This window comes from Pyrgilauda ruficollis, unplaced genomic scaffold (genome assembly GCF_017590135.1).
Source record: "Pyrgilauda ruficollis isolate IOZ18807 unplaced genomic scaffold, ASM1759013v1 scaffold92, whole genome shotgun sequence".
Classification (NCBI taxonomy): domain Eukaryota; kingdom Metazoa; phylum Chordata; class Aves; order Passeriformes; family Passeridae; genus Pyrgilauda; species Pyrgilauda ruficollis.
In genome coordinates, this window is record NW_024531266.1 from 2,380,916 (window position 1) to 2,401,929 (window position 21,014).

At 36.6% G+C, this 21,014-nt stretch overlaps 1 protein-coding gene across 1 annotated transcript in view; it reads left to right on the forward strand.

Annotated features, from left to right (window-relative positions):
* The window catches only part of ITGA1 (integrin subunit alpha 1), a 70,868-nt gene that overhangs the window by 40,284 nt on the left and 9,570 nt on the right, over positions 1–21,014 (forward strand). The window contains exons 8-23 of the mRNA XM_041489326.1: positions 203–353; positions 1,958–2,123; positions 5,616–5,689; positions 6,693–6,837; positions 7,995–8,137; positions 9,760–9,903; positions 11,203–11,457; positions 11,876–12,006; positions 13,940–14,103; positions 14,294–14,430; positions 15,368–15,478; positions 16,030–16,115; positions 16,301–16,436; positions 17,396–17,476; positions 19,178–19,254; positions 19,936–20,025. Coding sequence (XP_041345260.1) covers positions 203–353; positions 1,958–2,123; positions 5,616–5,689; positions 6,693–6,837; positions 7,995–8,137; positions 9,760–9,903; positions 11,203–11,457; positions 11,876–12,006; positions 13,940–14,103; positions 14,294–14,430; positions 15,368–15,478; positions 16,030–16,115; positions 16,301–16,436; positions 17,396–17,476; positions 19,178–19,254; positions 19,936–20,025 — 2,091 coding nt within the window. The remainder of the gene's footprint in view (positions 1–202; positions 354–1,957; positions 2,124–5,615; positions 5,690–6,692; positions 6,838–7,994; positions 8,138–9,759; positions 9,904–11,202; positions 11,458–11,875; positions 12,007–13,939; positions 14,104–14,293; positions 14,431–15,367; positions 15,479–16,029; positions 16,116–16,300; positions 16,437–17,395; positions 17,477–19,177; positions 19,255–19,935; positions 20,026–21,014) is intronic.

Sequence of the window (21,014 nt, forward strand, 5' to 3'; positions counted from 1 at the left end):
GAATGCTTGTGAAACTTTGGCTGTGAACTGTCATGTACGTTCCAATTGGAGTTGTTTGTATTTGCTCATGGCTAACATTAATCTCCATTTCCTGCTTCCTAGTTAATATAAAATCTTGTAGTTTATGGCTGGCTATGCAAATATGATGCATGTGCTAAATGCTGACATTGCCTTTTTCCAAAACGCTTTATGGTCCCTTTAGGGAAGAAGCTTTTACTGAGGCTCATGGTGCACGAAGAGGAGTACAAAAAGTAATGGTTATTGTGACTGATGGGGAATCACATGACAACTACAGATTACAAGAAGTGATTGATGATTGTGAAGATGAAAACATTCAGAGATTTGCTATTGCTGTAAGTGAAATTTAATGGGAAAATTCAGAATGTTAAAAGCACGTTTCTTCTTCTAAATGTAATTTCATTTTGGAAGTTTTGGAAGTTAATTTCACAGAATCTTTATGGAAATATAACTATTTCAGAGAGGAAAAAGCTGAAAAAAAACATTAAAAACTTGCTTTCTGATTTTATAGCATATAAGAAAAGCAATTTGTCTGTCTTCCTTGCAATGATGTGTGTGTCTGTGTGAGGAAAAAGGAGGAAGAGTTTGAGGGACAGTTTTAAATCAAATCCTGTTTGTTAAAAGGAGCACTGAGCAAAGGGACTAATACAATTCTAAGAATCTTCTATGGAAACATTTACCTATTTTTAAAAAAGGCAATTGTAAGCCATCAAAAAATACTTGTTCATTATGTCTGTGTTGTATGCTTGCATTCTAAAGCTGTCATTTTCATGCTAAGCATGCTAAACAGTAGCTGAATGAGAATAGAGGTTAACCCATATCAAGAAATATGAAAGCATTATTTATGGATCTGTTGTTAATACTGCACTATATTTGTGCATTTTATGCACAAATCTATTTTCTGCTGTTAATTTGGAAGGGACATGGGGTTGTTGCCACTTCACTGCTTTCTTTGTCTTACTATCTTATTTTTTGGTAAAATAAGGTAGTATGAAACCATGAAACTTAAAGATGTTATACTTAATTTAAGTATAAAAATATAAAAAATATATAAACCAAAGGTTGAGTCCAGCAGCACACAGATTTTCAGTTGTTTTCTTCATAAAAGTAGAGATAACGAAAGAAAAAGTTGTCCTTGACACTGCAACAGTTTTAGCAGTAAAATCCCTGTTTAGAACCAAACATGAATTGCTCCAGTGGGCTGAGATGCTGGAGCATAGGAATTTGGTTTTTGTCTCTCTCTCAAATCAAGTTTAGTCTATAGAGCCCTTTTTCATTTGAAAAATATCTGTTTGTCTGGGAATTAAGAGAAGTGAGGTGTTTTTTTTCTGAGGTATCCTGAATTGTTACAGCAGTGTTGTTAAAACTGCAAATCAAATCTAAAGTCTTGTATTGTGTTGAAGTTGTTAACACTGAATGAAAGTGTTGTTCTTATATGTATTTGTAGGGCAAATCTTCACAGAATAAGGTACTATTCTATGCCTAATCCACTTGTCATTAATTGGATGTATTGCATGTTATGATGAGAACTGGTGGATATGCAGAAACCAGTGTAATTGTTCTCTGGGTTGGGAAGTGTTTTGTTGGTTTTTCCCTAAATTATGGCCGACTTCAACAAATCAGAGACAAATTATTACAATTTTGTGAAGAAGGGGTGCAAAGTACAGTTGGGGATAGCAGACATCACAACATACTGTTGCTTTGTTTTCTGTCAAATGGTATTTTCAAAAAAACAACTGAGCCATCATATAGTTCTGTTCTCCTTGAGAAAGAATGGCTTCAAATCAGTTTGAGTGAGGTTTTAACAAAATAAATTAAGGTTAGATATGATTTTCCACCATTCTCTGACAACTCACCTCAATGATATCTTTTTAAACAGGTTATAAAATGTATGTTTGACTCTTTTTTGGTTTCTTTGGGTTTCTTTTATTTTCCTTAGATTCTTGGCAGCTACAGCAGAGGAAATTTAAGTACTGAGAAATTTGTAGAGGAAATAAAATCAATTGCCAGTAAGCCTACTGAAAAGCATTTTTTCAATGTCTCAGATGAATTAGCTCTTTTAACCATTGTTGAAGCACTTGGAGAGAGAATATTTGCCCTGGAAGGTATGACATTATTTAAAATTTTACTTTATGCCTGCATTACAACTGAAACAAATAGAGGAAGAGCACCTATTTTTACCTTCCTTTGAAATGCATTCTGCTGTGTGAAATTTATTATGCAATTATTTCTTCCATGCTGGTTATAAAAATATTTTATAATAGGCATCAAAATAGTAGATACAGATGTGACTATATGCTTAGGAGTTAGAGCCTGTGGAGACAATAGCCTAAAAGGGCAAGAAACCAGAAGTGTTTTAATGTGATAAATAGAAAGTTGCTCACTTTTAGGTAAAAAACATTGCCAGATCATACCCCAATTACCCCATGATCATCTGGTTTTCTGCCTAAATGCTTAGGGTCTCTTTTTGTTTAATTATTAATTACAGCATATTTTGCCATACAAATTAGCATGGACTTTCTGTATAGAGTTAACAGGACATGATTTTCCTTTGGGAAGGTTCACAGTGTTCAGATTTTAGCATAGAAAAGTCATTCTCTCATAAAGTCTGCTTACATTCTCCATCCAAACAAGACAACACTGCCCAAACCACTGTTTGTTTCAAGTACTACTGGTAACAAGAGACAGAGTTTATTAGTTATAAATTATACTGGCCACCTCTGAAGAGATTCATGTAGTACAAAGAAAACATCCATCTATTTGGACTATTTTTTTCAATGCTTTGACTTCCCAAGCAGCTTGAATAGTGTAGTTTATAGCTGGAATAAAATAAAATATTGACTTGAATGTACAGAATTTAGAGAGTATTTTCAATTTTTTTACATTGGAGTTATATTTCTCAGACATATTTAGATTTTTTTAGTGTATTATTTAGTTTGGTAAAATATTAATGTTTTCAGCTATTAATAAATATTTTAAGCAATAAAAAGTTTATTAAAATATAATTTATATGTTCTTTTTTATGTTCTGGATGATTTGGCTTCCTCAGCTTTGCAATAAATTAATTTGAGGAGAATCTAATCTCTCTAAAGCTCAAAGTTTAGCCTACTTAGGGCCATTGAGTACTTCAAAGTTAATTGAATAGGGTGCTCTTTTCTTAAGTCACTGTGTACTAGGAAGAATACATATTCAGTGGGAATATAGTTGTTCAAACAAAAATTGAGAACTTGGTCTTCAATTTGTCCTTTGTACTTTTAAAAAAGTGACAAAAATATTTTCGTTTCATTGTCAGAATAAAATGTTAGTTACATCTATTAGCTATAATGAATATAAAATAAGAAGTTAATTAATGTTGCAACAGGTGAAGGATGTAAGACCTAGCATGACTGAGTTTTTGAAAATCCAATTAATTTCATTACTGCCAAAAGGCGTCTTGGTTTGCAGATTTTCTGTAGGAATGCAGAGATGTGCTAAGATTTCTACATAAGACGCCTGCAATATGAGATGTGAGATGTCTCCTCCTCAAACTAAGTCCCAGAAATCATGTAATATGTCTGCAAGAGAATAAGAATAGAAATGAAAATGGGACTTTAGCTTTTTTGTCAAAGCATAGCAAGGTCAAGCTGCTCCAGCAGGTTGGAGCTAGATAATACTGACTAAACAAATTTATGCTGATTCTTGAGGCATAGTTTACTGTCCTATCCCAAAACCTTTCAGTTGTATTCTGGATTCACAATTATGCCCATGCATGCATTTTTCTGGTGGTGGAAGCAAGCAGGTTAATTCTGTGCCCTGCTGCTTTTGACAAGCCAGCTTATTGGTTGTGTTTAATTGGAGATTAATCACCTCTGTACATAGTAGCTTCTGTGCATCACAAGAACCTTGTTTGTTGAAATTTGATATCTGAATCTGTTTAAATTCTCAATCTAAATTGCTTCTTGCTAATGTAGTAGTACATTTGAGTTTTTTTCTTGGATTTCTTAATTTCATTTTGGTTCTTTAAAAAATTCAAATAAAAACTGAGAGAGATTTGAAAAATCAAATCCAACGAAAACTCCTGCTTGACAGCCAGTGAATTTTTACACATAATCTTTTTCATATGCCTCTGTGTCTCATGGCATGGACATTGCTTTTAACAGCAATTTTATGTTTTATCCAACCCGTAGGCAGGCACAAATGTTTTTTCACAAAATATCCTTTGTAAGATGCTTGGCAGTTTAGAACTGAATGGAAAGTTAGGCTAAGGGCCATTATCTAAGTAGTATTTTGAGCTGCACACTCCAACAGTACCAGCTTTGTCCTCTGCCTCAGGCTGTGAGAATCCTGCCTTTCTCAGCTCATTAAGGAGCATCCTTTACTGCATGAAAATATCTGTTTATCAGCAGATGTGCAGCTTAGGAGTTTTGTGCCTAAAAATGACTTGTTCAGACTTAGCAAAGCAGCTACATCTTGTGAAACATGATAGTCTTCGTTTGTATGTCAAACACTTTGTATTTGAGATCATGTCTCCTTCCTACAACTGGCTGTAAATTGCCACAATTACGAAAGCCATCATGTCCCCGGGAACAACTGCATGGGCTTAGTTGCTGAGTATGAAAATTTCAGCATCATTTAATAGTCCAGATGCCTGAAATTCATGCAACCATGGCTTGCTATGGCTCAGTTTCATTCACACAGTGAAGGTTTGCTGCAGCATTCAGCTGGTAGCAAACTGTGAACTCTTCCAGGACCAGTGTCAGAGAAGATTTCACAGCTTGCCTCTGCTGCCTGTTAGCATAGCTTGCCCTCAAGGAGAATCAACATGAATATAGTTCCCTTACTTTACCACTTGGCAAAATAGTCCTTGACTATTAAGGGCAGCTTATCTTTCTTTTAAGTAGAGGAAAAGGCAGAACTTTTTCTTCCCTGATGATATTTCAAGTTTACCTGGAAGAAAAACAGCCCATCAAAGTTTAATAACTAGCATATGACTACTTGACAAAATACTGAAGCTAGTACAAAATCATAATAATGATAACTTTTTTATACACAGTCATTTAAGAGAATCAGATCTTCTTGTAATTGTCTGGGCAGGATTATCATTCCCAAGCACTTTGCTGAGGCTTGTGAATGTTGAACAGCAGAGATTTTCCTATGTTGTTTTTGCAAAGGTTCATACAAACATCAAATGGTTTTCATTTAACGTTCCTCCAGCTGCCTACAAAACTTTAGTTGCTTGAATACGAGGCCAGGGTTACATGGCTGGTGTTTTATTGTTCAGTTAGCTCAAGTGGAAAATGGCTTAACCATATTAATCAAACATTCCAAACATACTTACCATCAGCCTGAGTTCAAATCTGGTCAGTTTTAGCGCAGCAACTTTGTTGGACAAGGTCTGAGACATGATCTTAAATGGAAATTCCCGTGCTTAATAGTAGCATTCAACACGGGTCTTTATTTCTGTGTTAATTATAAAACTCTATGGTAAATTATAGTCTGAATAGATTATGTAATTATGCTATCCTTTACAATCATATGATAATTTTCATAACACTCTTCAGTTACTTTTTCAGATTGGAACAAATTTATTTTTGAAACTTTTTTTTTTTGTTTAATAGCAACAACAGACCAGCAGGCCTCCTCTTTTGAAATGGAAATGTCTCAAGCTGGTTTCAGTGCTCATTATTCTCAGGTAAACCAACAGTTTGAAAACAGAAGTTATTTTACAAAGTAGATTTTTGCTGGTGGTTCTATGAATTTGGAATAAGTGTTTCAGATTTCTTTGTATAGTCCTGTTTGCTGTTGGAAGTTTTGGAGTGTCCTGTAATCCAGTTACCTTTTTTGTAAAATGTATGTAAAGAATTTATGAACAATAAAAGCTTAAGAGAGTACATACCTCACATGAACTCTGAACTTAGCGTTTCCATAGCTTCCTATCAGGAAAATAGCCTAGAAATATGTCAAGAAAGATTAAGTAAAAACTTTTTACTAGAGCTCTTAGTGACAGAACAAGGGGCAACGTTTTAACTTGAAAGACAGTTCCAGAGCGGGGCAACGTTTTAACTTGAAAGACAGTTCCAGAGCAGGGCCACAAAGATGACCAGAGGGCTGATGCATCTGTCCTCTGAAGACAGGCTGAGAGAGGTGGGGTTATTTAGCTTGGAGAAGGGAAGGCTCCAGGGACACTTTAGAGCAGCCTTCTAGTATTTAAAGGGGGCTTATAAAAAGGGGCGAGAATGACTTTTTACATGGGTAGCTAGCAATAAGACAAGGGAGAACAGTTTTAAACTAAAGGAGCAGAGCTTTAGATTAGATGTTAGGAAGAAATTCTTTACATAGAGCAAAGTAAGGCACTGGAACAGATTGTGCAGAGAAGCTGTGGATGCCCCAGCCCTGGAGGTGTTCAAAGACAGGTTGAATGGGTCTCTGAACAAATTGGTCTAGTTAGTGGCATCCCTGCCATGGCAATGGGAGTTGGAACTGGATGATCTTTCAGGACATTTCTACCCAAGCCTTTCTATGACCCTATGATTGTAGGATGCATGCCATATTAGGAAATGCAAGGCTAACTGTGTAAGTACGCAGGAAGCATTACCCAAATGTGAGCATCCTGAACCATGCACATCTAAAGATGATTCACATAGAAAAAAGATGATTCACATAGAGAACAGGCTTTTTGTTTTACTCTCCTTAAGGACTGGGTCATGCTTGGAGCTGTTGGAGCATATGACTGGAATGGCACAGTGCTCATGGTGAAAGACACTGGTATTTCCATGCCAACTAATGACACCTTTCGTGACAGGCGCTCAGAGAGAAATGAACCTCTCGCAGCATACCTAGGTAAGAGAAAGAGTCCACCTGGCAACACTTTTCAACAAATGCTACAAGACATCTCGCAAAGCTCATTCAAAAAGAGTATGTTACAGAATATTTTACATGCCAGGATCCTGGGAGCAAGTCTACTCTCTGATTTTCATGTTCTTTTAAAAAAATAAGTAACAACTCCTACAACTAGAAAACAAGTCCAAACATAGACCTAAGTATATCTAGAGTATTTCTGTATTAAACATACAGAGATGTTTAATCTGTTCAAAGAAGATTTCACTAATTCCTCTAGTATTGTTATCAGGTTTTTCTATGCATTTATAGTTAAAAAACCTTATACAATATTAAGTCCAAATATTTGCTTGAAATTCGGCTGTTTTCTGTCACTCAATGGACAAAACCAGCAAGACCAACATCTTTTTTTTATAATAATGTTTTGCATATTGGCATGTTAGGTTTCTACCAAAAAGCTTCAGTGGCCTTGCTCTCTCCTCTAGGTCTTGCTTTCTATACCTCATGCTTCTGTTTGCTCTGTTATCTCATTTAAGTCATACTTCCATTGACGAAGAATCAATGCTAGAATATTTTAATGTTTTTCCCTAAGTACACTTTCTTCATTGCCAAATGCCTTTAGCTGTTGTCTTTTATTACAACTCCAATGTGGTAATGTAATTTTCAAATTAAGATTGTAAACTATTGTAAACAATAATACTTACAACTCTTTAATAGTTTTAACTTCACTGCAAATTTTTCAAGTCTTCCTTTACCAAATTTGTTAAATTGTTGTTAATATTAAACAGAATAGAGGTAGGTTCAAAATGCCCCCAGAATCACTTTTTGAAGATTCCGTGGGTTTGACAGTGGGCCAGTGACAACTGTTCTTTGAAAGTAGGTTTTCAACCAGCTATTCATGGGTTATTTCTTACACTGTGTAAGAATGGCAAAGTGAACATGGCTCACCACCTGGAGAACAGGTTTAATAACCCTGGGGTCCTCCTCACTCTGAGACTGTAAATGAAAAAAAAGACCTTTTAATTTACTGCTATTGCTCTCTACCATGAATAGAGTTAAATATCTAGCTGTGGAATAAACCTTACAAAGGCTCTGAATCACAGCAAGTATTTCTGATGCATTCTGTGTGTATTGCATCTTGATTTCTTTCTGCTCCCTAGGATATACTGTGAATTCAGCACTGACACCTGGAGGTGTGCTGTACATAGCAGGACAGCCACGATACAATCACACTGGCCAAGTTATCATTTATAAGATGGAAGGAAAAGAGGTGCAAGTGATTCAGAGATTAAATGGAGAACAAGTAAGTATGTATTCACAATTAACATACAAAAGAAATAAGCAGAAGAAATAATAAGTATTTCAAATGAGAACACATTAGAAGAGCACATGAAACTGGGAGTTATAAGCAATATCAGAAGGAAAAGTTAGGCAGATTCTCTGGTATAATTAGCAATGTGAATTGTACTGTACGATAGATCCTTGGGAATTTTGTCTTTGAAGGTTAAATCTTCACTAGTGTCAAAGTGGTTGTTGCCATCTCTGTACATGCAATTTTTTCTGTCTGCTGAAAGGAAGAGTATGTCACTGGCAGGAAAGAGTTTTGACAAGCAGGGTTCTGTGCAAGAGCATCTTCTGGGATAGACTGAAGTACTGAATAGTTGCTTATTACACTGGGTAGCAGCTTACTGAGAGCTATTGCTGTAGGAGGAAAAATCCCCATGTAATTGCATAATTATGGATGGTATTATTATGATAATATTATGCTTATGAGAATTGAGAGACCTGCCTATTCTCATCTCCCCAGGCTGCAGTATCAGCTTCTCTCAGGAGCATTCAGGTTACCTAATTTTCATCTATAGCTGATGTCTGCAACTCAGCTAATCAATCAGTCAATCAATGACTCAATCAAACAAACATTTTAGAGTCAAGGAGCTAAAGTAGGTATGGGTCTATTCAGCCTTGAGAAGAGACAACTGAGAGGGGACCTCATCCCTGTCTGTCAGGGTCTGCAGGGAGGGGTCAGAGCAGGGACCGGGCTCTGCTCCATGGTGCCAAGCAATAGGACAAGAGGCAATGGAGCAGTGGGTGATGCACAGGAAGTTCCATCTGAACATGAGGAAGAAATGCTTTACTTTGTGGGTGACCATTGGAATGGATTGTCCTGAGAGATTTTGAGTCTCCCTCTCTGGAAATATTCAGGAACCATCTGGATGCAATCCTGTGCCATGTGCTCTGGGATGACCGTACTTCAGCAGGGAGTAGGATGACCCACTGTGGTCCCTTCCAGCCTGTGATTCTGTGATTTTTAAGGTTTGAGACATCTGGACTACTGGAAGCATCTCTGTGAGAGGAGATGTATCTTGTCCCAAGATACATCTCCTCTAGAAGAGGCTGCTTCTCCTGTTAAGTGTAAAGGAAGTGCAGGGTATCTTGCTTATCTGTGAATATAATCAGATAAATCCTGTAGCTTGTACCTGATCTATGAATGTATCTATCTCTTCAGGTAGATTTTGTTCCTCTGAAAATAATAACTTGAGAATTTCAGTGACTGTCTGCAATGAGCTGTCTCAGAGCTTTTGGCCAAGCTTTTTTATTTGTTTTTTGAAGATAAAACTAGCTTCCCCAAGATACTCTTATTCTAATGCTGTCTTAAGAGGTCATACTCCCCATAACAGGTAGAAAGCACCCTTTTATCCTTTCAAACTCAGAAGAGTTGAATGGCCCACTTGTTAATAAAGAAAATCAGACAACAAATGCTAAAACTGAAAATAAGCTTCAATGACAAACAGACCAAAAACATCTAGCTAGTAAAGAAAACTTATGCCTAGTGGTTAATATGTTGCAAGCAAGTAGGTCTCTGAAAAGGAAATGCAGCATGATGTTGCTGACTCTGTCTCTGATGTATACTTTGTTTTCCAACAGATTGGATCATACTTTGGGGGTGTTATTACCACAGTCGACATCGATAGGGACTCATTTACAGACCTTCTTCTTGTTGGAGCTCCTATGTATATGGGAACTGAGAAAGAGGAGCAAGGGAAAGTATATGTTTACAGTCTGAACAAGGTAAGGTGATGATTTTTATTGAACGGGTATAGACCATGCTCTTTATTGCCTTCTTATCCTTATTTTAAAGAAATACAATAATTTGAACTGGGGAAGATGACCTGTTGAAAATAGGGAAAAATGGTTTTGACAAATGAGATTATAATGCAACTTAATTTTAAACTCCATTCTCAAACTCTTGTTTGAGAATAGAGAATATTATGTAGATAAGTACTGTATCTTATAAGCTGAAGTTTGGCACAGATACAAATTTATAGGATTACTTTTCCATCACTTTTTTTTTTTTTTGCTTTCATGGATTAGGGAGCGATAAAGCTCATCCATCCTAAAAGTGTGATATCTAGTATCCTTGTGATTTGCTTAGCAATCTAGAGCTAAATCTCATGCATCCAACACCTCTCCTCTCCTCTCCTCTCCTCTCCTCTCATCCTGTACCATCATGTACTGTTATAACAATTATCAAAATATGTCTTAGCAATGATGATTCCCTAAAATCCTATTTCAAGAAAAGGACCTAAAGGGACTGGATATTTTTTAAAGGAATTCTTACAGTCTGTACATGCATGTTGCCAACAACAAATTGCTGGTGAATAGGATTGGTGAGAAAACAATAATTCCATGTCCTCCAGTAGTGTGGGGTTTGAAATTTGTTTTTCGTGTGTTTACTGTTACCCAGCTCAAAATAAATGAGATGCAGTAACTGCTTGTTACTACTTATTTCTGACATGGAATTCATGGGAAAGATTGGTTACATGCACTAGTGTCTGTGTGGTTTTGGTCCAGTATACTCACGGGATCAGAATATGTGTGTTAGGCCACAGTGTATGTGTCTACTGGGGGCAAAATTCAGTCTGTGTAAAAGAAATGCTATCTTTTGTTCTGTAATAACAGTATTGCCATCTGTGTTTCATTAGAAACTTGGCTAACTTCTCAGATTAAGAGAATGCTTTTAGAAAAACTCTTTGCACTGCCTAAAGAATGAAATGGTTTACTTACAATAGCATTCAAATATTGTTATGATACTGTGCTTTCAAGTGAACCTCTAATTTAGAGAAATATGCAGAAGCATCTAGAGGCAGAAAGAGAGGGAGCAAGAATGTTATTGCCACATGCTGCCCAGAAAGAACACTTGAATTATAGTTGTAGAATCACAGTTTCTACAGTGCACGTAATCACTAGGAATAGTTTGTAATTGCTCTGTTTAATTCATCTATTTGTCTTCTGGACAGGAGCTCTTAAAAGTCTGCATTGCTGAAATGTTGGTGGAAATTCACAAACTCTAAATCTGTTCTTCCACAGACAAAGTTCGAATATCAGATGAGTCTTGAACCCGTAAAGCAAACGTGCTGCTCACCATTGAAACAGGATACCTGCAAAGTTCTTAAGAATGAGCCTTGCGGCGCACGCTTCGGGACTGCGATTGCTGCAGTGAAGGACCTCAACCTGGACGGATACAATGACATTGTGATAGGCTCTCCCTTGGAAGATGACCATCGGGGAGCTGTTTATATTTATCATGGCCGTGGCAAAGCAATCAGTAAAAAATATTCACAGGTAGGAAGTAAAACTCCGCAGGTTGCCAGCTGCTCTAATGTATATAATGTTTATAATCCTGCTTCCCAGCATAGAATAAGGCTGTGACTTGACCAGTTGTAACAGCTTTTTAGAATTGTTCTATACTTTTATACTCTTACTGATTTAACTCAATCTGAGTCTTAATATTGTTAAAGAATATAGTCACATGCTTCTATTAGAAACCTTCTGACATGCTCTGAACAGCCAGAAAAGCAGATATTTTGCAATCTGAAAATTTATAGTGTGTTCATCACCATGGTAACTATTTTAGGGGTGTTGTAATGAAAATTTAACGTAGTTAAAGAGCCTAAACCCCATCTCACTGCAGTCAAATGCATCTTGGTTGTTACAAAACCCTTCAAAATGCACTGCATTAACCTCTTTATGCATTTCACAGCGTATTGCATCAGGTGGAGATGGGGAAAAAGTGAAATTTTTTGGCCAGTCTGTGCACGGAGAAATGGACTTAAACGATGACGGGCTGATTGATGTTACCATCGGAGGCCTTGGTGGGGCTGCCCTCTTCTGGTACGGAGAATCACAGCAACTGTCAGGACAGAAAAAAAATTTTCACTTGGATACCAGTGTAACTTGCATGCATGATTGTTTGGGCTTCGTATGGTTACTGGTTTCATCCCATGTTTTGGCACTGACTGCAAATATTCATCTTTTCACATCTCTCTAGAGGAATGAGCATTAAACGTAATGTATACCGTTACAAATACAGGGATGCTATAGAAGTCTTAGCTTAGAAGGAAGCTTAGCTTAGTCTAGCTTAGAAGGAAGAACTTGTCCTCCTAGACCACCTTCAAAATAGAAACTGATTTCACTTCTAGCACTAAGTAAAATAGGAAAAAAACTGAATTTCTCTGTTTTTCACAGTATATTGCATTTTATTTTATTAACAATATCAAGAACAGGTTTAAATGCAAAGGGGACACTAAGAAAACTGATTTTATTTCTTAGAAGGAAAACTGCAATTTAAGTCCCTACAGAAAATCTGTAAAATTAAACTAAGCCTTCTGCTTAAAGGTCAATTAATTTTCTTTATATAAGTATGATTCAGATCTAGTAGTGAGCAGTATAATTTTTAAGGGAGAAGACAAATAAACAATATGACATTAAATCCCACATTTCTAAACCACAACTAAAACTATTTCTGTTTCGGTAAGGAAATTGGTAACCCAGCTCCTTGCTTTCTCTGTCCTGCTGTTTCACCTAACTCACCAGGTACATGGTCAAATTTGTCAAGGCTTGCTACCATCCTCAAGCTCCCAGCTTCTTCTGAACTTCACCTAGTAGTTTCTTTCTAAATGTTCCATGTGTAAACACGGTGTGATGTCCTTCATTGCATTGTTGAGACCCCAATTCTGAAGAAAGTTACTTTGCCAGCTAAAGTTTTTGATGGTTTAGTACACTGACGTGCTGCATCTCACGGCCAAAAAGGAGCTGAATCAGACCAAGGGATGAGTCAGGAATGCATTCCAGGAAAGAAGTGAAACAAACTGGGGACAAATATTACCCTGTTTGTCTACCCACAACCTAAGAGATGGTTTGCTATCCTCCAACTTATGTATAATATTACGTTCATCTGTGATACTCTCAAGGATAAGTCTAGACATTCAGTCTTTCTTAAAATGGATCTGGCTCTGTAGAATTGCTTAAATGCTTCTGGAAATATTTCACCTGGTATCTTTTCTGAAACAAATACAGCACTGTGGAGAAATCCTGTGACTGTTTCCTCCATAATTCCTCTTTTACTGGTATTAGGTATAGGATATATAGTTAATTACTCTTCTAGACCATCATGTTGTTCTTGTGCCCAGTTCTTCAGGGGCTTTCCCTCGTGAGTGATAGCTGAACTTTAAAAAATGCTCTACTGCTTTTTACGTATTGGCTGCTGAGGACATTTCTTTGCCTCCTCTTTTTGTTGCTCACTTTTTGGTTTTCTGTATGATGAGTTTTCTCTGTGATGGCAGTTAACAGGCACGCAGTAATCTGCCTAAATGGAAAAAGGCAAATGCAAACTGAAAATGTGCCAGAGAAGTGCATTGCAACTGCCAGTTGTTTTTATAGCATCACACAGCCAAGGCAGAAAACGTGAAATAATAGATGGCCTCTTAATTGGCACAACATGGCCAACGCTGTGTCAGCTACTGTTCTGCAGCATGGTGCCATCAACATGTGCCACAGGAATCTCACTTCAATTGTGGATTTTATGCTTCTGTTATTTTCCAAAGAACATTAAGGAATTTTTTTTTTTTAGCTATAAACTTTTTGACAGTTGGACTCTTATGATCTTTAAATGATCTTAAAGTCTTTTCCAGCCTACATGATTCCTATGTATTCCGTGTCTGTATCTGAATGTTGAATGCTGTGTATTTTCTGAGTTCACTCTTAAGTTTAAAAAAGTTGCTGTTCTTATTTCCAAGCACTTTCTTTGTGTTCTTTTTTTCCTAAGGTCTCGTGATGTGGCTGAAGTAAATGTTTCCATGCAATTTATACCTAAAAGCATCAATATTCAGCAACAAAATTGTCAGATAAATATAAGAAAAACAATATGCATAGATGCCACAATTTGTTTTAAGACCAGACTAAAGTCAAAAGAAGATGTATTTGAATCCAGTAAGTAGATAAGCACTAAGTTATGGAAGCTTTAAGCTATAAAACTTCTATGCTTGCATGCATTTATTAAGTAAAAAATGGAATTCAGCTCTTCTAAATTCAGTGTTCAAAGCACATCTAAGATATTTTGGGAAAAAAGAATGTGTAGAGGCAAAGTGCTCCATAATATTGATCTCAACCTCCTTTGCAGGTCTGCAGTATTGGATTACCCTTGATGCACAAAGACAGATATCTCGAAGCTTGTTCACAGAAAGCCATGAGAGGAAAATGCAAAAAAATATCACTATCAAAGGGTCAGAATGTACAAAACATAACTTCTACATGTTGGCAAGTAAATCATTTAAAGTATTTTTCTCATGTTGACACTAGTGTAACCCAAGTATGTATTCCATTAATTGCAGATTGGACAACAAAATCTATGCTCAGAATTTATCTTAAGTGTGCATAAAATTTGTTTAAAATGTAGAGTTATTTATTTATACTTGTATTAACACTTTACTTTTAGATGCAGTCTATTTAGCTGTGTCTCTGTGTCTGTCTTAAGAAAGAGCATATCTCACTTGGTGGAACCAAGCTGTCATGGTTAGCAGTTCAGGTGCACTCAAAACTCAGCAGGAGCATGTGAGAGTATTTCAGTTTGCATTTTGGTGCAATTCTTCCTAATAAATATAGTAAATAAACTTTTAGGTTTTGAATAGAGAGTATTTATTCACTGCAAAACAGAAGCATAGTTAGCAACTATGAGTATGAATTTGCCAAAATTTTAGCTAATGTGTGGAGTGAATAAAGTTGCATACTGTAAGCACATTTAAAATGTTTAAAACTGCGCAGTTGGGTCTCAATGAAAAACTAATGGTAAATGATACCCAGAATTTTCTTCACCAAACAGCAGGCCTAAGTTTGACTTCCAAAAGGTGACACTGCTGATGCTTACCTTACTGATCCTTTGAGCACAACTAGAAGAGAAAAGTCTGTTAGTCAGCAGTTGAGAAGTTGAGATATTCTTGAATGAAAGTCTGAGGGATATGCTCAGGGTATTTGAAATTTGTGATAAGATACACAAAAGCCTTAGTAAATATTTATAAGGCATGCCTGGCACATTGAATGTTTCATCATTAACTGCATGCATTCAGATGCTTGCCTGGAAGAATGGCAGCAGTGTGACAGGGAAATTTTTTACCTCAGCAGTTTTTGGGTCTTTTTAACCTCCTTAGATACTAAAGTGAATTTCCATAACAGGAGTTTTGTTTTCATTATATTCTAGGATAAGCCTGATTTTCAGGATTCGGTAAAGGTTTTGCTGGAATTCAATTTTTCTGATCCAGAGAGTGGACCTGTTCTTGATAGCAACTTGCCGAATTCAATAGCAGAATATGTAAGTCAGAAAGATTCTGTATCAATAACCAATGTATTTAAGGTAAAAATCATAGCCCACACAAAAGCTGAAACTATTGCCCACAAATTGGCTAGAAAGGGGGGTCATTGAGCCTATCCAGGAGATGTTTCCTCCAAATCAGTATTCAGGAATGAAAAGTTTGATTCGATGTGCTTGTGAACCATGCTGGTGTTTCAAAGCTGTCCATAGCTTACTGAAGATAGAAGAGAGTTACCAACAATTTTATTGTCAGGTTTTAGGTAGGTGGAGCAGAGTGTTATCTATTTACTTTGGTGGTGCTGGCCATCATTCATACGTCTATTAATACCCCTTTTCAGAATCCAGGGGCATCATTTAGAAGGGAGTGATGAGAAAGCTTATATTTCACCAATGCATTTTACAAGATTTTGGCATGTTTAACTGGTTAATATTAGGAAAAACTTGTTTGATCATTAAACAGAAGGTCTTACATAAAATTAGAGAATGCATTAAAATGCAAGTATTTGATAATAAATGTAATAAAATTAAGAATAAACATATTATTTTTGCAGATTCCTTTCACAAAAGATTGTGGAGCCAAAAATAGATGCATTTCAGATCTTGTTCTGATTGTAAAAGCAAGCATAGCTGGAGACAGGTAACTGCACTGGGTTTAATATGTTGCTTGATATCTGTACAAAGTTTCTATGTGAATTGTAAATTCTGCCAGGGCTTTCTTTCTAATTCAGAAACAAGATAGTCTGGAGACTGAAAGAAATTTCTCCTTATGTTAAAAACAGATTAAAGAGTTAAGATGTCCAACATTCTTACTTTATTTTGCAGCTCTTCTCCATTCATTGTAAAGTCACGCAATGATAAGTTCACCATCCAGCTCTCTGTGAAGAACAAAAAAGATAGCGCCTATAATACCAGAGTTTTGGTTCAGTACTCTCCAAATATTATTTTTGCTGGCATTGAGGTAGGATTTTTTTTTACATCATCACAATTAGGATAACATATAATGTTAGAGAGGTATGAAGAAGCCTCTTTATTAAACCTTAATTTGTCTGCTTTGGCATCATTTCAGTTATTTGAAAGAGATTTCCCTGCTCTTCTTCCTTATGCCTCCAAAGGAGTGTATTTATTTTGACATGAGTGGACTCTTGCCTAGACGTGTTCATAAAATGCAGATGTAAATTTCACAATGGCACTTAGAAAAAGTGCCTGCCTTTTAGACAAACATCAGATTTCATCTGTAGAGCCAGAAATGCCTTGTTGTTTATCAGTAGAACTCCTGAGCCTCTGAAATTCTCCTTTTGCACATGTAGAAAAAGCACTGTCATGGTAGGACAGGATAGATCAGTGCCTGTGTCTACCCTACCTTAGACAGCATTTCCAAAAGTGGCTGTTTTCCTTCCTGCCTCAGCAGATATGGTACAAATATGGCACAGTTCAGATGGGAAGCATTTAGGGCAGTTTCTTTTCTGTCAGCAGTCCTGATGTCGTTAGAAGTCAGGGATCCATAGCACTGTTGCTGATCCTATGGCAATAATTGATGGACTATGAATGTGATTTTTATTGCTACATTAAGAACATATTTTCAAAATTTGAAAACTGTGTAATTACAGGTATGTTGATTGCTAGACCCTATGACTAATTTACGTGATATCTGGTAGGCATATAATTGAGACTGTTCCAAACACTGTTACTGGAAAGGCATAATGGCAAGTAATTGGTATAAATGTCTGTAGGTGAAAATAGTCTTGAAGAATTTGTGGCTTCATATTTTTGTTCTAGTTCAACTAAGGCTTTGACTCTCACAATATATTGACAGTGAAAAGTGGCAGTGGTATATATGTTCAACAGGTCTGTGATGCTCAGTGAAAATTTTAAAGGAGTTTGCACAAAGCCATGCTTTCACTGTCTTTTTCCCTTCAGGATATACAGAAAGATAGCTGTGAATCTAATCACAACATCACCTGTAAAGTGGGATATCCGTTTCTAAAACCTGCAGAAGAGGTAAAAAAGTCCCCTGCATGCAAGTTCTCCTCTTCCCATGTTATTTTAAAGGCAGGGCAGTCCATATCACCTCTGAAGTTCTTTTCTCTTGTGTTCATCCCAAAAACTCTCCATAGATGTTTCCCAAGCTATCCTTGACATCAACTGTGGAAAGCCAGATGGGAATCCATCAGATTTTCAGTAGCTGGGCAGTCAGATGTGGTACATGAGGATGTAATAGATACATATTGCTGCCCTTGGCACTGTCAGAATGCAAGTGACACACAAGTGACTCACCTGGCCAGAAGTATCTGTCTCGAGGCTGATAGCCTGGAGCCTATAAGTTTAGTTATTTTGTATATAAAATGTAGTCCCTTGACTGAAGACAGAATAAGATGTTATGTGGAAGTGCTAGCCCAAATGTGCCAAAATCAGACATCAAGACTTCACCTCTGCTCAGTGGGGAATGAGAGGCCTTTCCTGCAAGTAGTCCATTTAAAATCAAACTCCATCTTGAACAGTTCCAGTGATGTCTGTATCTCTTGTTGATTGGAGAGGGAGCTTTAGTTAAACTAAGGCTTTGAAAAGCCATACTTAGATCTTGATCTTGAATTGGAAAATATAAATTTGCATGCAAGTAAGACAATCTTTCCCGGCAGTTTCTTGTTTGCCCCTCTGTCATGCTCCAGGACGATCATGAGAGATGTCTTCTTGCACTGCCTCCCACACAAACTCCAGCCAGCCTGTGTCTTGGACTTGTAGGGATAAAGTCAGCTGTTACCTTCTTGAAGCCAAATAAGTGTCCAATGCCTCTGCCCACAGTGTTCCATTCACAGCTTTACTGGATTTTTCACATTTTCCTTTCATGCTTTGCTTTTTAGTTTGTCTGTAGCTGTAAAGCCCTAAATTTAGAAATTTCACCATTTTCTTTGCATTCGGAAATCAATTAATCTCTGATTCACTGATAAGGATCCCTAATATATTCCTTTCTAAAGCTGCTTTTTGTTTCAAATATTATATATAGGACAGCTTTCTGTGGATCACTTTGTAACAAAGATTTTTACACATAAAAGGAAAGACAAAAATTTGAGCTGAAAATTCCATACAGTAACAAATAAGAAAACTTCTGCTTCGTAAAAATTACCCTTAAGTGTCAGATATGAGGAAGAACATTTGGGACAGTGTTCCTAATTTTATTGTAATTTGAAGTTGGGATAGATTTGCCCTGATTATAATAACAATTAGATTTTTTTGATACCTAGTGGTGTCTCCTTTATTTACATTCTAGGGGTTCTACTGTATATTAGGTGATAATCCAGCAGCCTTCTACAGGCAGCTCATCTCCACTGCAATAGCCAGGCGTTGAAGCTTTTCTTCTTCACATTAGAAGGAAAAAAGAGGTTTTGATAAATTGCTTGTAAGACCAATTGCTTTCAATTAAGAATTATTTAGCCATGTGTTTCTAATACACTACATAATTTTTTTTTCTTGAGGTTTTTGAAAATTTGAGGCTTCTGTTTAATAAGTGATAACTATTGGATTTCCTTCTTGGTTGGGGCAAATTACAAATAGTAGATTCATTCAGATTCATAGAAAACTGGTAAAATATGAATGAGGATTTCCTAGATAAAAGCAAAAGTTGGTACATTTTTCATTATATCAGTCCCTGTTAGGGTGGGTATTTTTTTCCTTTCAAAATGTGTAATGTATTTCTCTACACAGATTTCCTTCAAAATATCATTCCAATTCAACGCATCCTATCTCCTGGAAAATGCTACTATTCATGTATATGCAACAAGGTTAGTTGCAGTTTCTGCCTTCTGACTTTTTTTTTTTGAAAGCTCCGCAGTTTTGTCTTCCATAGTAAAACATGAGTGGCTTCTGAACTCACAAACAGTTAAATTTTCTGTAAAGCTACAGTTAAATTTTCTGTAGAGCTGGCACCCTTTACAGATGTATTCAGCCCAGCAGTGGATTAAGTGGACTAAATAAATAGCTGATACTCTCTACAGCCTTAGACTGACAAGTGAGTCATGATTTCCGGTTATTTCACCTTCAGCAAAGGTTTATTCTCCTAGAGAATTACTGTGTACTTTAGCATGAATCACAGTTAACAAAAAGCTTGGCCTTCAAAGAGTAAGAGCATTGCAGAAGTTGTCCCTGATAGGGTAAAGGAATGCACTTGCCATCAGTGTTTGCTGTGCCTACAAAAACCCAGTGATGGTGTGTCTTTTTGAATGTGGTTTTCATTCAGTCACCTGCCATCTGTAATTTTAACAAAGATGCGTCTATGAGCTGGGGCTGGTGCAGGACTTAAATAATTGTTCTTGGAAAAGGTATTTTTAATTTATTTTTAGAAGGCAGTACTTAACTGGAAATGAGTAGCATGCTTTCATATCCAGAGCTGTAGGTATTTCATTTTCTAAGATCCCTTTCCTCCCAGCAGTCTGATCTGAGTGACGTATGTTGTTTTGTTTCAGTGACAGTGAAGAACCACCTGAGACCCTGAGTGACAACAGAGGACATGTTACAATTCCAGTAAAATATGAAGTAGGATTAATATTTGTAAGGTATTGACCCTTCTCTGTACTTTACTTGCTAGCACAGTAAATTGCACTTGTTCAAAGAATATAGTGTTGCATTTTTTTGGAAACGTGCTCAATACAGGCAACAGCTTTAAAGCTCATAAAGCAGAAGCACAGGCTTCAGTGAAAAGATAAGTCATGAAACAGTGGAGCAGTTACTGTCCCTAACTTGATGAAATTCCATTTTATCTATTTAAATTTGGTCCTTAGTTTGCAAGTACAACAGCAGGTTTTGCTTGGTTGCTGTACTTTGCTGTATTCATTCAAAGGCATTTCAGGAATGAAGGAAGCATAAGAAAGCATACATAAAAAAGCAAATACTCCCAGCTTCCTGATGGCCATGGATTTGTATGGCTATAATGTTGCATGGTGTGGTGCTTGATTTCCATCTTCAAAAATTAGCCTTCATTTTAGGTTCTTGGGTGTTTGGCTTTATTTAAGTTCAGACTTATACTTTACTGCAGGTTTTGTAGTACATTTTATTTTCAGAAATAGCCAGAATTCAGTTAGATTCCGTCCCTGAAAAGCATTCTGTATATTATTGGGTAGCAACATTTTGTGGTGTGCAGGTGTAAATAATTAAGCCAAATTTATTTCACATGTGTTTCATGGTTCACATCCAGACTTTGTTTGTCCTATAGGGAATAAGGCTGAATTTAGAATATGCTGGCTTTGTTCTGGTTTTGCTTGATTCTGTCTTTTACGGGATCCTGCCTGTTTCACATGTCAATGCCCAGGATAAGGGACTGCACACCTAGAATAAGGACAGCAAAATCAGACCCTAATGTATTAATTTTGGGAATAGTATTTTCTTTTTTAGTAGTTATATCTGAAAAAAACATTCTGAATGTAAATAGTAAAAAGTGAGGCCTATTCGGGGAACAGAGCAGTTGACCTTCAGTGGATGCAGCAGTGCACTCTTAATTGCAAGACCAGCCCTGAAATTCATGAAATAATAAAAATACCTATATTGT